At 35.8% G+C, this 17,436-nt stretch overlaps 1 protein-coding gene across 2 annotated transcripts in view; it reads left to right on the top strand.

Annotated features, from left to right (window-relative positions):
- The window catches only part of ITPRID2 (ITPR interacting domain containing 2), a 45,428-nt gene extending 34,304 nt beyond the window's left edge, over nt 1-11,124 (top strand). The window contains exons 16-19 of one of the 2 annotated variants that reach the window (XM_019461185.2): nt 476-541; nt 1,467-1,931; nt 9,074-9,191; nt 9,965-11,124. In XM_019461185.2, the coding sequence (XP_019316730.2) occupies nt 476-541; nt 1,467-1,931; nt 9,074-9,178 (636 nt within the window). In that variant the 3' untranslated portion in view covers nt 9,179-9,191; nt 9,965-11,124. The remainder of the gene's footprint in view (nt 1-475; nt 542-1,466; nt 1,932-9,073; nt 9,192-9,964) is intronic. The other variant, XM_019461191.2, reaches the window with a different exon arrangement.
- The last annotated feature ends 6,312 nt before the right edge of the window (nt 11,125-17,436 follow it).

The following is a 17,436-nucleotide window of genomic DNA, read 5'->3' as shown; positions in this document are numbered from 1 at the left end:
CATAAAATGCATTGTTTTGAAATGTTGAAATTGTGAGCTTTTCTCTTTGTTATTTGAACAACACAGTTGTTTTTGTTAACAGTGAATGATTCTGTACATACATATACATATGCACACATATGGAGTAGAATAAGAATGTGTGTGTATTACATGTGTATATGTAGAATAAGAGTAGCATAGAATAAGAGTATTATTTATCATTGATGAATATCTTTTTCCATAAAATGTTTCAATCCATTATTCTGAGAAATGTGTGTTGGTGACAGTGGAGAACCAGAACATCTTTTATGCACTTAGTCATAATAACACATTTTATAGGGTGCCATGTTGAGAGTGACCTTTGCAACATAAAGGAATGTTTCAGGGTAATAATTAGCCAATTCATTTTATTATGGAACACTTGCAATTTGAAAAAACAATTTATTCATACACACACACACATATATATATGTATATATTGTTCTTATTTTTCCAGGGAATGTGTGGCAGTAGAAGCGCTGATAACTTGTCATGCCCTTCTCCATTGAATGTAATGGAACCAGTAAGCCTCTCTCCTTTCAAATCACTGGGGAAGGGAATGATAAAACATTTCATAAACACACAGTTTTCCTAGTGTATATGAAATGTTTTTTGTTTTTACATACAGAAATAGGTATTATCTAAATTTATTGGAAGGGAGTTTGGCACTTGTGAAAGTCTATTGCCATATTAGGCCACTAGTAGAAAGCTAGTTAATTGCAATAGTGATTTATCTTTATGGTGTAAAAGAAGTAATGCAGTATAAAAAGTGTTTATGCTGCAGGGGAAATATGCTTTCACAGTCTGATTACGGGTCCTTTAGGTAGTTGGATCTGTAAGATGACTACTTCGTGAACAAAAGTCTGATTTTTATTATATTTAAAAAATTTGTTTTACGTTTATTCATTTTTGAGAGAGACACAGAGCGTGAGCAGGGGAGGGTCAGAGAGAGAGGGAGACACAGAATCCGAAGCAGGCTCCAGTCTCTGAACTGTCAGCACAAAGCTCGATGCAGGGCTCGAACTCACAGACCATGAGATCACAACCTTAGCCAAAGTCAGACGCTTAACCAAGTGAGCTGCTCAGGAGCCCCAAATTTTTATTATCTTTTAAAGAAATTGGTTAATTTGAGGGCAGAAGCATTATGAGTAGCTATTTTGTTTTTCTTTACTATTCCTTAACAAGTAATTTGGATACCATGTGGTAACAAGTAAAATTTCATCCACCTGTATAGTCCAGTTACATACTTCATGGTTTTATCTCACCATAAATTTATATTTTCCTATATTGTTGCAAATGCAACTGATTAGTTCCTAAATGATTGAATTAGAATCATGTCTTTACAAGCTAAGTGATTTCTGGCAGTCATCACAGTTAGAATTTTAATCTTCTTTTAACTACCAGTCTTAATTTCAAGAGAGAAGAATTGCAATTTTTCTGATTTCCAGGTCACTGAACTGATGCGGGAACAGTCCTATCTGAAGTCTGAATTAGGCATGGGACTTGGAGAAATGGCATTTGAAATTCCTCCTGGAGAAAGCTCAGAATCCGTTTTCTCCCAAGCAACATCAGAGTCCTCTTCTGTATGTTCTGGTCCCTCTCATGCTAATAGAAGAACTGGAGTACCTTGTAGTGACTCAGTGGGCAAACCCAAGACCCATCTGGTACCAAGCAAGAAGGTATTCCGAGCGTCAGTGGCCCTGACGCCCACTGCTCCTTCTAGAATGGGCTCTGTGCAGACACCTCCAGATGTGGAAAGTTCTGAGGAAGTTGGTGCAGCTGAAGAAGTGTCAGAGGCTGTAGGACCTAAATCTGTAGTGGAAGAAGGGAATGGAAAAATCCCATTAATGCCAGCTACTGAGGAAATGCATAAAAATGTGGAGCAAGATGAGTTGCAGCAAGTCATACGAGAGGTGAGTAAAATCTATGCCTAATTTATCTGGAGATATGAGTTGGATAATAATGTTACTTGAACATTATAAGATACTGCTTTGATTCACTGTATTCAGTAATTTTCTGAGCTTTTAAATGAACTTTCCCATTGATCTAGCTCGTGTCTATTAAGATAGGGTTTTAATGGCATTTCTACAAATTTTATACTCCAGTGTGAAATAATTGCAATTTTCTATATTCACTCTGATGAAGAAAGTGTTTGTAGGATTCAAAATATCTAAACATGTGACAAAATTCTTAGACCTCTTATTTCTACATTTGTAAAATAGGGAGTATGATTTAGATCTCTTCCAGGATTAAAAATCATCACTGGGTAATGTCAATTGACATGAGAAAATAGTGTTGTGATTTGTATAAAGAATTTGATTTGGCTTAGTGGGTGGAGATATGTGGAAGATACATGAGTTGTTCAAAGATAGAAATACAGAAGGAAAAGGTTTATCCTGGGTGATAGTGTGTAAACCTGAAGCATTTAACCATAGTTCTAGGTTACTACAAGGACTGTAAAAAGTTAGGAAGATTAGTAGTCAGAGGTCAAAAGTTAATTGAGAAGATTAGTAAAATAGCTGTTTCAGGCACTGGGAACTGGCAGTTAGGAGTAATATATATATCTTTTTTTTTTTTTTTTTTAACGTTTATTTATTTTTGAGACAGAGACAGAGCATGAACGGGGCAGGGGCAGAGAGAGAGGGAGACACACAATGGGAAGCAGGCTCCAGGCTCTGAGCCATCAGCCCAGAGCCCGATGCGGGGCTCGAACTCACAGACCGCGAGATCGTGACCTGAGCTGAAGTTGGACACTTAAGCGACTGAGCCACCCAGGCGCCCCTATATCATTTAAAATATGAGACTACAGATCAAAAGTTTTGATGGTTTTATTTTTTTTCCTTTCCTTCCCACATTACACTGTGCTTGGGAACAAAATGCAGTAGCATGCACAGGATAAAAATAACACGTGTTGAATATATTTTTTTTACCATTGATATATTAAAAACATGATCAGAAAGGATCTTTCCATTAGTTAAAAGGGGGAGATAGCCTATACATTTAAAAAAATCATTTTATAAGAGTCTTAATGAGTATATGCTCTGTAAGGGATTTCATATAAGATATGAAATTCTTGGGGCACCTGGGTAGCTCAGTCAGTTGAGCATCTGATTCTTGATTTTGACTTGGCTCGTGATCCTGGGGTCAATGAATCAAGCCCTGTTTCAGGCTCTGTGCTGAGTGTGGAGTCTGCTTGAGATACTCTCTCTCTGCCCCTCTGTTCCACTCCTATGCTCTCGTCCTCTCACTCACTCTTTCAAATAAATGAATGAATGATGTGAAATTCTTAAGCTTAAAGACTAGTAGGAAGACAAACAAGACTAATTCAGGAAACAATCCAAAAATTACACAGAAAAACATGTAGTATAATGTATTTAAGAACTAAGAATTTAGAAATGGAAAAGGTCAAAATGGGCCAGAGAAATTAGGGTCAGTGGCTACTTGTTTTTAATTTGCATATTTACAATAAATTCAGCAATATGAGCCTAATGTATTTTTGGAATTAATTCGTGAGTAAGAAAGAACAAATTTCTAGTGGTTATAGGTCAAGAATGGTGGCAGCAGACCAGACTCTTCCCTCAAATGGGCCATTGATCCTCTGGGTCCAGAGATTAGTTCATGTGTATTGGGTGCCATCATTCATAGCTGCATAATAGTAGCTTGAGAAGTATGTTAAAAATAAATACAGTCTTTTTTGCTATGATATATATATATATATATATATATATATATATATATATATATACACACACACACACATACATATATATTCCTAAAAATTGTTGGGCTGTGCACATTGGTGCAGTAAAAAACCACAGAGCTTATTTGGAAAATAGAAGCATAACTAAAACTTTGTACGTGACATATTTTAAAAAAGATAGAAATCTAGCAAAAATAGCACAATAGTATACATGTGAAATGGTTAATAAATATTTAAGTACTACAATAAATATGGTACTTGACCTTGAAAAATACCTGAAATTTGCTTGTAGAACTGGGGTTTGGAAGGATTGCAGCTTGTGAGGTATTGCAAAGTAGCAGAGGAGAGTAAGATGAAATCCAACGGAAAGTTTTAATAGCAGATGTGGGTAGGTGTGGCTCCTAACACAGTGACCTGAGATAGCTCGTAGATGTTTCTTTGTGTGCACTTTGTGTGTTCTGTTCCTGTGTTCAGCTGAGTGCAGTTCTCTGCATTCATCCCGTGTTTCTTATGGATGAAACTACATATAAGCAGACATGAAATTTATATTATACTCAACTTTCCTAATATTTCAATAACTCATGTTGAGACAAATTTACATTTTAAAAATATGCATTCTAGCAGAAGAGACTACATGTTTGTAATTTCTTTTCATGACATGAATTATCAACTTCAAGTTTAAAAGGTCCTAGGGGTGCCTGGGTGGCTTAATCAGTTGTGTCTGACTCTTGATCTCAGCTCAGGTCTTGATCTCAGGGTTGTGAGTTCAAGACCCGCACTGGGGTCTGTGCTGGGCATGAGGCCTACTTAAAAACAAAACAAAACAAAACAAACAAACAAAAGCATATAAAAGGTTGTAATTCTTGATATTGATTTGTTCTGTAAACGTAATTCTTATAAGTTCATTGTATGTACCTGGTGAACATTTAGCAAGCTCTGTACATCCACCTTGCTCATTAGGTGCAAATGATTATAATCCATTCTTATTTATATGTTTAATATCAAAGATCAATTGTCGAGTAAAATTAAGTAATTATTTTTCTCCACACTATATTAATTAACTGAGGAAGTAAGTTTTAAGGTACTTTTTCTTTCTCTAGAAATGTGGTATTTTTGTTCCTTTTAGCTTGCTTTAGCTAATAGGTTTTCCTTGAAAACTCAACTTAATATTGTTCATTTGGCATAAATATTCCCTTAATGCACACTTGAGTCCTCATTTTTAAAGTTGTTTGTTAACAGGTGACCTGATATGTGCTGTGAGTAATTTCCTAGGAGTAAGGTATTCCTAGACCAGAACATTGATTCTTTGGCTGATACAACACAGCATGTAGAAAAGATGGTTGTTTCTTGGTCCTACAGTAGTACTTAATCATTTATAAGAACTTCCCATAAAATAAGAACGATCTTTTGATTTTGAAGACATTTAAATTGGCATGCAAGGCAAATGTTTGAGGAATTTTTCAGAATTTGTTACTATTCAAAATTTGGCAGAGTCTGTAGGACGTTGGCCTTAACATTTATCCTTTTGCTATTTACAAATAAGGATTTATCAAGCAAACTATATAGATCAAACACGGTGTTAAGAGGAACATTGATGTACTTAAGAAAATAAGCTGTTTTGAAGCGCTTTAAAAACATATGTTATTAAATAAGTTAATCCAATCCCATTTATAATTTTAAAAAAGTAATTTGCGTTGATACGATCTTAACTCAGTTACAGTGGTGTTCTGTTCAACTTTATTTACAAAATATGTAAAATTCAGATTAGTCCTGGTTCTATTCATTTCAAATCCATAATCTTTTTGCCTAAATACACATGGTACTGAATTCCAGTTTTTGTCAGAGCTATCATATCAGCCACGAAGAAAATTAAATTAGACTCTGCTTTTCCAGTAAATTCTGTGCCCCTGACATCATTAACAAAGCCGCTCTTCAGGACAGCAAGATTTGAGCTTGTGTTGAACAGTTTTGCAGGTGAGGATTAGGCATGTTTGGGAGACACTTAACAGGGAAGTTTTCTTCCTGCACTCATGGGTGCATGAAAACAATGATGTCTGTCAGGCTTTTGTTTGCATCATTTCACCATCTGTGATGTTTTTAAAAAGTGTGCTTTCATTATAATGTGTTAATACAGCAGAATTCTTTTGAAAGAGAATTCTGAAAGTCCTTTCAGACAAATATTTAATATTCTCATTCAGTAACAAAGCTTTTGTCAGGTTAAAGGTAACCCATTTTTCACAGATTGTATATGTTGTTGGAGGGAAAACTACACTCTCTTAGAATTTGCCCAGGTGGTCTGTGATGTATGTAATCAGTGGCCTGATACTTAAAAAAAATAAAAAGATTACTTAATAGAATAAATGAGCATGTCCCATAGAAGCAGATCAACAGAAGTTAAATATCAAAGAATAAACATAGATTGCTTTTCTCTTTAGAGAGTTCTTTTTGAATGAAGTTCCTAGGTTTGGTTCATGCCTATATGTTTCTTACAGTCTATCTAACACGCTTGAAATGTGTATTTTGGTAAATACATAGCTTGTCTGTATTCTTAGTGTAACTTCTTGTAGTGATCACGTGGTCTGATGGCTGCCCCGAAGTAGTCACTTAGTAGATGCCTGTTGAGTAGATGTTGTTAGTACCCCACACTTCAGACTGGCATTCATTCTGCTTATATTGCCAGTGAGCATTCTTTTCTTAATCTCACTCACATCTGTCCTCCCCCTGTGCCACTTCTTCTAGAAATTGTGCTCCTAAAGGCAATTTTCCCATCCCAGTGGAGTTTTCTTACTCCTAATCCGTAGGATGCGAGACTTTGGAGCTAATTTTGTTTGTCCATATGCTTCTTCCTTCAGCATATTATTAAGTGCATTTTGTTGTTTTCGGTGCTGGTTTCTCTCTAATCCTTTGTTTTTCTACTTTCTATTCCCTTTAGTGTCAGATGTTTCTCTCTCTCTCTCTCTCTCTCTCTCTCTCTCTCCTCTCGTGCCTCTGCTCTCTCACTTCTCTCTCTCTCTCTCTCTCCCTCTCTCTCTCTCCCTCTCTCTCTCTCATTGGTGCTTTCATTTATGGAGCACTTACTTTATTCTGGGATACATTAGTGAGACCCAGTTCTCTCCCTGAATTACAACACTCATAGCACAGACACTCCCCATTTGGCCTCACCCTTCCTGTTCCAGTCTCCTTCTCCCTGGTAGGAACCATCTGTTAGCTGCACTCCTTTCTTGCTCCCCTCTCATCCAAGCTGCTCTTGCTACAGTTCTCTGTCCTGTCATCTGAGATTGCCCTTACTTTTCATGGCCTAGTATTTTAAAGTCTGTTATTCTCTAAACGCTTTTTATTTTTTCCTCTTAATATTTTATGAAACAATATCTATTTTGTGCCCATTCAGATTATAACACACTTTTGTTATGCTTTATTCTAGTAATGTCCGCACTGGACATTACTCAAAAAATGTTGGCACACATTTTGGTTTGAAAAGAATACTTTTTGGCTTTTGTTTTGGGTTTTTTTTGGATGATAAAGAACAATGGGGGCATCTGGGTGGCTCAGTTGGTTGAGTGTCCGACCTTTGATTTTTGCTCAGATCATGATCAGGTTCATGAGATTGAGCCCTGCATCGGGCTACTCTCTGCCCCTCTCCCCTGCTCATGCTCTCACTCACTCTCTCAAAAAAACAAAACAAAACAAAAACAAAACAAGGAAAGTTAATAAAATTACCATATTGCATGGAATAACAGGACTGGGAAGACTGTGCTACTTATTGTCTTTTTGTAAATACACATTTGCAGAGGTTCTGATTCAACACATTGTGTTTGTGCATATAGTACATTGCAGCAAAGAGATTCTGGTTTTCATAATATTTGTATCCAACATGTACTCATTTAAAAATAAATCTCAAGTACTGTGAAAGTCAGAAACTTTCATGATGTTTTAAAGTTTAGAAATATTGGTAGGAGGTAAAAGAATCTTGTATTTATTTAAATATATTCCAATACAGATGGTTGGTAACTAAGGAGCATTTTTTTTATGAATACTTCTGTATAAGTCTATGTATTATGTACCAGTTTTGCATGACAGATTAATACAGAACCATTCTTGGAAAGACTTCAATTGAGATGTGTTCAGGATGTACTTAGGAACATTTTAGGAAATAGATCAGGCTGACAGGAAACCGTGGATATGTAGAATTTTTAAAAGCTGGTTTGAAAGTGTCTCAAGTTCTAATTTGGGAACACATTATCAGTTTATTTCAGGAAATCCACATTTAAAGCCTTCACAAAGAGCTATTTGGAGGTGATGCTGTATCATTAGAAAGAAAATGGCATGGATAGGCATGTGTAGTGTTTGAGCATCTGGACAAGAAAATCTTGATGGAATTATCATTGTCCCTAGGTCTATGTGCCTTTTCCAACAATAAAATAAGATTTAATATCCTTATCTGAAACAAAGTTTTTAAACAGGTGACAAACTTACCATACAAGTAAAGAAAACTTTATATTTCTTTAAAAAAAAAATTTTTTTTAATGTTTATTTTTGAGAGAGACAGAGACAGAATGCGAGTGGGTTAGGGGCAGAGAGAGAGGAAGACACAGAATCTGAAGCAGGCTCCAGGCTCTGAGCTGTCAGCACAGAGCCTGATGCGGGGCTCGAACCCACAAGCTGCAAGATCATGACCTGAGCTGAAGTCGGATGCTCAACCGACTGAGCCACCCAGGCGCCCCAAGAAAACTTTTATTTCTTTAGTTTATGGTTGTTTAGAGGATGTTTTTCATGTTTTAAAATAAATTGTACTAAATTTTCATTTTTTCTTTCCACTTCAGATGTGGATGTTAGATCCTAATATTTAACTTCTTTAGATACTTTGCCTTCAGTTGGTATAAACAGGCAATATACCTGTATATTATTTTGCCACTAATGAATTTTCTTAACAATGAGAACATTTGAGTATACTGTTGATTACCATACAAAAATAGACATTAATAAAAAACATAAAAGTGAATCTAACGTTTAAACGGTTCTTGTGGGTTACTTTGTGTCATGAAGCAAATAAAGTTTTTTAATCTATGGAGTAACACTTTTAATGTTTTTAACTTAAGAATTGTGATGTTTCATAGTGGAGTTATCTGAGTTATGCTAGACTGCACAGTGACCTCACAGTCTGACCTGGGCTTGAGGAGAGATGGACATGATTCCTCACTATCTCTGTATTTCCTGAGGGTTTCACATGAAGGCTATAGTTTTCTCTGTGGCTTAGCTGGCTGTATGAATTAAGTGCTGTTTATGATTTTCTGAAAACAAAAAAAGTAGATTATGGTCATATTGTTGAGTTCTCATTTTTCTCTTTTTCTATTCTAGATTAAAGAGTCCATTGTTGGGGAAATCAGACGGGAAATTGTAAGTGGACTTTTGGCAGCAGTGTCTTCAAGTAAAGCATCTAATTCTAAGCAAGATAGTCATTAAATGGAATTTATAGGTAACATTTTCTGAAATTTTTTGCTTAGCCAATTATAAATTATTACTTATTTTTAATGCTTTGTTTTCTTAGTACCCAGGACTGTTTCTGTGGCTAAATTTTAACTTTTAATGTATATGATATGGTATCCTACAGTGTGAAAAACTACAACCCCTTGCACTGGAAATGCAAGCGAGTGAAATCTGATAATAATAACTTCTAGGGGATTATTAATAGTGTGTTATCTTACTGAAACTTCATTATAGTACTTAAATTAGTACTGGAATTGAGGAAATCAGAACTTTCAGGGGCTCCTGGGTGGCTCAGTCAGTTAAGTGTCTGACTTCAGCTCAGGTTGTAATCTCCCGGTTCATAAGTTCAGGCCCCGCATCAGGCTGTGTGCTGACAGCTCAGAGCCAGGAGCCTGCTTCCAATTCTGTGTCTCCCTCTATCTCTGCCCCTCCCCAGCTTGCATTCTGTCTCTTGCTCTCAAAAATGAATAAACATTAAAAAAATTTTTTGAAAAAAAAATCAGAACTTTCAAACCTGGGTATTATTTTGATAGCATTGATTATAATGCTATTTCAGTGTACAGTTTATGGACCAGCATTTTGAGAATTAATCACAAATTTTTAGTATCATTCTTAATTTTTTTGTCTAAAAGTGTGTGTGTATGTGTGTATACTGTTTATATACATATACTGTATATAGAACATTCTCATCCTGTTTTTGAAGAACCTTTTGATAACGATATTTGAAACATGATTAACGTTCACTTCTCTTTCTTTTGCAAGGTTGGCATGGATCGTGCTAGCTGTGTGATGTTGGAGTGATCAGTGACTGACACTGGTGGAGGTGTTACTTGTGCTTCAGAAGATACTTGCTGCTGAGCTGGGCTACTGTATACAGTGTATAATGTTTATTTCTTCTATGCATATCTTTTTTAAAAACGTACATAGAAACTTAGGCACTTTGCTGACTTTATTTCTTTTCTAAACTACCAAAATTATAGCCATTTGGAAAGCCTAATATTTATTTGTATGTCACTATTTTCCAGTTGATTCCCTATGTAGAATTAATTTTAAAACTTGAAAACTTCCAGATTTAACCAACTTATAAACGACCTATTTCTTCAGACTAGCTTCTTAAAACACTGACCTCTGTGAGGTATTTACTGTGCAATAACTGATTCATTTTTTGAGAGCTTGAAGCAACCAATGATTTTCCCTCCACTGCTGTTAATTAGTGTCACTTCCAAGAAGAAAAAACTGTTCTGTTGTAAAAATTGCTCTTAATTCTTGAGGAGGTTACTAATAGCAGTAGGATAGAATTGTATGAGGTTACCTACAACTACTTAATGTTCTTACACTGTAAGCCTTGTTACTTTACCAAGACAAATGTAATTTTATTATAGCTTATGTACTATTTTTCTTTTGGAAACATGCCTTATGTTAAACACTATACTTTTTGCATTGTCCAGACTTCCTATAAGGAGATGTTTCTTCTTCTGTCCTTTAGACTAATTAAGTAGAGTATTGCCAAAATAATGGAGCCTTTGACTTGAATGGATAGAAATGAATAAGCTGGTTTTGTTTTGTTTTTTTCAAAATGAAAGTAATTTAGATTTGTTCTCCTCAAAATAGATGGTTTTAATTCAGTTTTAACCAGTGAGAACTATTTGTTTTTAGGGACAAAAAAAGGAAAGTGGTTTCCTGGTTGGTTTTGTATGTATTAAATAAATGTGTAAAGTAACAATGAAATTTATTGGAATTATTCCTTTAGCATTTATAATTTTCAATTCTTATTCTATTTCTTTGTGTGAAATTTTAATCAAAAGTGGTTGAGATGTTAACAATATTCTTTGAAAGAATATCTAGAAGGTTTATAAATGTTTGAATTATCACACAAAGGCTGATTTCTAAAAATAAAACAATAAAGTATTTATTTTGCCTAATGTCTTTTAATAGTTTCTTTTCTTTTAGTATAATTTGAAGAATTTGGATTAGATTTGATAAGTAACAAATAAGGTCCAAAAGAACTGGAGCATATAGGTAATAGGTTGATGTTCTCATTTCCTAAAGAGGCTTCTATGAAGCTTTGAAAAATACAGCTAAGACTAGACCACCCTGGAGAAAGAGCTTGTACTGATGCCTCTTGGTCTCCTCTAGTGTTGTGGTCCTAATGATTACCATCTGAGGCCAAATAAAACTTTCCTTAAAAATTACTGTTAAACTCCAAAGAATAGACATTAGAGTATTATTTTGTTCTTTGGTCAAATTAATTCAATTTAGTTGATTTTGATAATGATACATATAAACCACACACCCCATATTGATAGTAATACAGGCATAAATGCTTTTAACTATTCAGCTTTGTAGCCACTTACAGTTCCTCTCTGACAATACAAGATACCCAGAATCTGATAAAATTAGAGATATAACAGTTGCAGTAATAGACTGAGCCAATGGGCGAATCATTTTATATAGCATATAAATGAAATAAAATAAACTTCACTGTTAGAGTTTCATCTTTCTTCTCTCCATTTTAAAACTTTGTGTTTAAAAGCCACCAGGCTAGCTGCTGCTATGTAGAAATGAATGAGAGAGGGTCTACAAACTGTATGGAAGAACAGGGCATCTTTTTTATATAGGTAAGTTTACAAGTACCAAATGAAAAATATGAAGAATCATGAAAGGAATTTGACAGAGTGTAGCCTGGGAGGTCCAAGAAGTCTTTACCGAGAAGATAATGGTTTGTGTAAAGTCTTTAAAAAAAAAAATTTTTTTTTTAATCTTTATTTTTGAGAGAGAGAGAGAGAGAGGGACAGATTGTGAGCAGGGGAGGAACAGAGAGAGGGAGATACAGAATCTGAAGCAGGCTCCAGCCTCTGAGCTGTCAGCACAGAGCCCAATGTGGGGTTTGAATTCATGGACCATGAGATCATGACCTGAGCCGAAGTTGGATGCTCAACCGACTGAGTCACCCAGGTGCCCCTGGTTTGTGTAAAGTCTTAAGAATGGGAGGTGGAAAGGAAGGGGTTAAAATAATCAGTATTAGTAAAGGTTATTCAGAATGTATAAACTGAGTTTGAATTACTCTGTGCACGATGAAGAAATGTTTTTAAGAATCCAGGTTGTCTATAGCTTTCACATACTTTGTTAAAAACCTGAACGAAGAAAGCAGAGACGAAAAAGAATCTTGAAAATGGTGATTTGGAAGTTGGGACTCACCGTGAATGATATACCATGGACAAAATTGGGCAGCTTCTCAGACTTGAAGGACATATTGTTTCTCTAAGAACATTCAGTTGAATTTCAGTAACATGTAAAATATGCATTACATCAGCTAAGACTATTTGCTCAGCTGGCCATCTTCAACTTAAAAAAAAACAACTACATATTTTCAGAGCAGTTTTAGGTTTACAACACACTTCAACTTATTTAGAGGACAATGAAAATGTAGTAAAGTGCATGTAAAATAATGTAAAGAAAAAGTACGTTTGAGGGATTCCTGAAGAGGTGCTCCTCACCTGTCCAGATGGGTGTGTGGTGCTTGTGGAAGAATAGTACAAATAATACAAAATACAAAAATAATAAAAAACCAATGCATAGGTTCTTTTTTCTTCTGGAAAAGAACTGGTAGCTTCTAGGTAGTGAGAAGAGGAAACATTCTATCTTCTAATTAAAGCTGAGGATCTAAGTTATAGTAAGTTATGTATGACTGGTTTTCAGAATCTTTTATAAATATTGAAATCATTTAATTAGCACTTAACTCTAGCTGCATTCTAAATGTAGAAAGTTAGGATGTTATATCTCATTAACAGCTCCTCTCCTATATGGTTTTTTATTACCGTTTATTACTGTTAAATTGAGCTCTTTACCTCATTCATTTTATTCTCATTTTCACCACTGATGCTCTTTTACACGTTGAATAAATAATAGCTTGCATACAGAATGTCAGTGTGCTCAGCAATACATTAGAAGTGTACTCAAACATTCGTACCAAACAGTGTCCTATCCTCACAAGGGTCTTTTTAGATTCCCCAAAGGAGACTAAATCTTGTGAACAATGATTAGCTTACTTGCTCACTGTGTTCACTCGAAAGTTTGCTGGATAGCCACCCTTTACAAGGCTCTGAGCTTATGAAGAGGGATCTGTAAGGAATAAGATCACATTCCAGGGACAGGCAATAGAGTACATTGTTCAGACCTTTGAAGAAATTGATACTTTTAGGAATTAGATTGTCTCTTTTTTGTCCATTTTTTAAAAATCTAATGAGTTCTTTGGATAAAAAATATATTAAATACATTGTAGGTAATGCAAGTTGTAATGATATGAAAGCTAATACATTTTTAACTTTTAAAAAATTTTTTAATGTTTATTCTTTTTTTAAAATTTGTCTTGCCTTTAATCTTACAACAATTGTTTAAAGTTTTTAGTTAGCAGTTTGTATTTCTAGAGAGTTGATTTCTGCTTTTTTTTAAAAAAATATGAAATTTGTCGTCAAATTGGTTTCCATACAACACCCAGTGCTCATCCCAACAGGTGCCCTCCCCAATGCTCATCACCCACTTTCCCCTCCCTCCCACCGCCCATCAACCCTCAGTTTATTCTCAGTTTCCAAGAGTCTCCTATGGTTTGGCTCCCTCCCTCTCTTTTTTTTTCCTTCCCCTCCCCCATGTTCTTCTGTTAAGTTTCTCAGGATCCACATAAGAGTGAAAATATATGGCATCTGTCTTTCTCTGTATGACTTATTTCACTTAGCATAACACTCTCAAGTTCCATCCATGTTGCTACAAAAAGCCATATTTCATTCTTTCTCATTGCCAAGTAGTATTCCATTGTGTATATAAACCACAATTTCTTTATCCATTCGTCAGTTGATGGACATTTAGGCTCTTTCCATAACTTGACTATTGTTGAAAGTGCTGCTATAAACATTGGGGTACAAGTTCCCCTATGCATCAGCACCCCTGTATCCCTTGGGTAAATTCCTAGCAGTGCTATTGCTGGGTCATAGGGTAGATCTATTTTTAATTTTTTGAAGAACCTCCACAGTATTTTCCAGAGTGGCTGCACCAGTTTGCATTCCCACCAACAGTGCAAGAGGGTTCCCGTTTCTCCACATCCTCTCCAGCATCTATAGTCTCCTGATTTGTTCATTTTAGCCACTCTGACTGGCGTGAGGTGGTATCTCAGTGTGGTTTTGATTTGTATTTCCCTGATGAGGAGTGACGTTGAGCATCTTTTCATGTGTCTGTTGGCCTTCTGGATGTCTTCTTAAGTGTCTATTCATGTTTTCTGCCCACTTCTTCACTGGATTATTTGTTTTTCGGGTATGGAGTTTGGTGAGTTCTTTATAGTATAATTTTGGATACTAGCGCTTTGTCTGATAATGTTTGTTTATTCTTGACACACAGAGAGAGTGTGCGAGCAGGGGAGGGTCAGAGAGGGAGACACAGAATCCGAAGCAGGCTCCAGACTCCAAGCTGTCAGCACAGAGCCCAATGTGGGGCTCGAACTCACTAACTGAGATCATGACCTGAGCCGAATGAAGTTGAATGCTTGCCCGACTGAGCCACCCAGGAGCCCCTGAAAGCTAATACCTTTTGAAAAGTAGACTTCAGAATGATTTAGAAGTGGGACTGAGAAAAGAATGTTGCTTTATTTTAGAAATAAAAATATTTGAAGTAGTGATAAAATATTTTACTTTTTTAATGTTTATTTTTGAGAGAGAGAGAGAGAGTGCAGGGGAGGGGTAGAAAGAGAGGGAGACAAGAGAATCAGAAGCAGGTTCCAGGCTCTGAGCTGTCAGCACAGAGCCCAACGTGGAGCTTGAACTTGGGAACAGTGAGATCGTGACCTGAGCTAAAGTGGGATGCTTAACCGACTGAGCCACCCAGGTGCCCCGAGTAGTGATAAAATATTCTAAGGAAAACTGATTTATCCGTATGCTAAGGAGAAAATAATTAAAGGAAACTTGAGAAGTTACTTTAAATACACTGCTTACATGAGGACCATACAACTATAGAGAAAGCATGCACTTGTAAATATTTGTATGTTCTTGTGGTTTTAGAAAACCTACATTCTGTTGTTTTGATGCCCATATTGATTTAGATTTACAAAAATGTCCTTTGAATCAACCTTGATGTCATACATTTTTTATGAAATCAACAAAAATACTATCGAATGACGAGTGCATTTAATTTGGACACTCAAACGGTATATATAACATCAACAAGAAAGAATGTTTTAAAGCAGAGATTAATGTTTTATGCTAAGTTATTTTCTGTTCTTAATTCTAATGTGCATAAATCTTACAGTTTTCCTAAGAAAGCAATTTGCCATTGTAACACACTTTATAAAGTAAACCTCTTTATAATTTTCTTAGATTCCTTAGTGTTAAATGTTGTATCTTTAGCTTCATAAAATACAGGAAGTGTAAATGCTATTTTTTTGTTCACAAATGCACATATTGATAAAAACACCTATTTATTTACTCCAGTGTAATTAAGCTTAAAGCTAGTCATAAGGAGTGCTTTTGTTAAATAAAAGTGGTTAAACATTGTATTTCTAAAAGTGTTTTCTCAGAAAACAAGGTACCTGATTATTAGAAAGGGTAATAAAATGTTTTAGGCAAGAGAGCTAGTACATATGAGATGCAAGAACATCACTGACTTGATGTACACATTTCCAGTAGTTAAGGCTCAAGCTGCCTTCAAATTTCTGCTACATAGAACTGGGAAGGTGATAACAGTGCCTCTTTTATAGAATTGTTAGATGAATGTAAATGCACTTAGTACCATGCGTGGCACAGCTCAGTAAGGTTTGTGGTGATGGTGGTCATGACGGGTAGAAATAGTGTGTTAGGTACATGAAGTTTGACAAATTGGAAGAGAGAACATGAATTTATAGATCCAGGTCTGAATTTTTCATCTTCATCATGTTCTTTCAAGCAACAGGACCAGAGACTGGCAAAAGACCCCTGATTCTCCTACTATATGAAAGGTGAACACTATTGTATTCAAAACACAATACAAAAGACATTTAGTTCTTTGGAACAAAAATTTTTGCTCATGGAATACCACTTAGAGCAAACCTTAAAATTCACAGAAGTCAAATCACCTCAGATTGTGTAGACATGAAGGTTCTGTTTAAATAGGTGTGGGTCCTATTTTGGGGATCCAATTTTTTGTGTTTCTAGAAGCTTCCAGGTGAGATTGATCCTGCAAGGCTATGAATTGTACTTTTAGTAGCAAGGATTTAGATCAGTGGACTTTATTACCTATGTATGCTAGATGCTTTGAAGGGAGAAATTGGTTAAGCAGGAAAAGGACTTTATATCTCCAAGGAGATGTCACCTAAGAGGCTCCCTTCAGGAAACTTTTCATCACAGCCCCAAATTCAAAATTGAGAACAAAGGTAAGCACAGCACATAAGGAGGAAGCTATGAGGGGAAGTACCTAAGGCCTCATGGAAATGTACAGTCGTCAAGACAGGCCTGTTGGCAACAACAGCAGCCTAAGTGCTATCGTGCTGTTAATGATAACAGGTAATAAGTCTTTATACCATGTTGATTGGAAATTAAGAAAATGCAGACAGTCTGAATGTTTTGAGAGTCAACCACTCAAGAACCAGGATGAGATCTAAAAAGGAATGAACTAGCTTTGGAGATGCTGCAGAAAGAGGAGATCATCTCTAGAGTGTGGAATTTGTTCCAGTCATTGGTGCTTGAAGAAGGTTACCACTCCTTTTGGGAAGGGATTAGTGAATAAAAACAATTACACCTGTGTCAAACACACTGGAATATGTTATTCATGTTTTTGATTAATTGTTTAGTAAATTCATCCTCAGGTGATTCATGGTTTTGTTTGGCACATTGCAAGTAATTCCTTTTATTATTTCTCCAGTCCCGAGGTAAAAATCCCTAAAGGCACTGCAAAACAATTACTATATTATATTATAGTATAGTATAGTATAGTATAGTATATTTATTATATATTATGTAAGCCTCCTCAGTCTATGAGGACACGTGGAATTGTATTAACGATGATAGACTTTTTTTTTTTTTTTTTAATCTTTTTCCATCCCCTCCTCAGGACTGCTGAAGGATATCCTCTTCCGGGAAGAGTGTTTACTTGTATCTCATTCATTTATACTGGAAAGTGCTCAAGAACTATTCATATAGTGATCTCCTCTTCTCTTTATCGGGGGCGATAGTGCTCCGCTGCTCTTCTCCTGGGGTCCCCAACCGGCCAAAGTCCTG

The sequence above is a fragment of the Panthera pardus genome, unplaced genomic scaffold (assembly GCF_024362965.1).
Source record: "Panthera pardus isolate Hobbes unplaced genomic scaffold, ASM2436296v1 HiC_scaffold_10, whole genome shotgun sequence".
NCBI classification, from domain to species: domain Eukaryota; kingdom Metazoa; phylum Chordata; class Mammalia; order Carnivora; family Felidae; genus Panthera; species Panthera pardus.
This window is presented reverse-complemented; position numbering and strand designations above follow the sequence as displayed.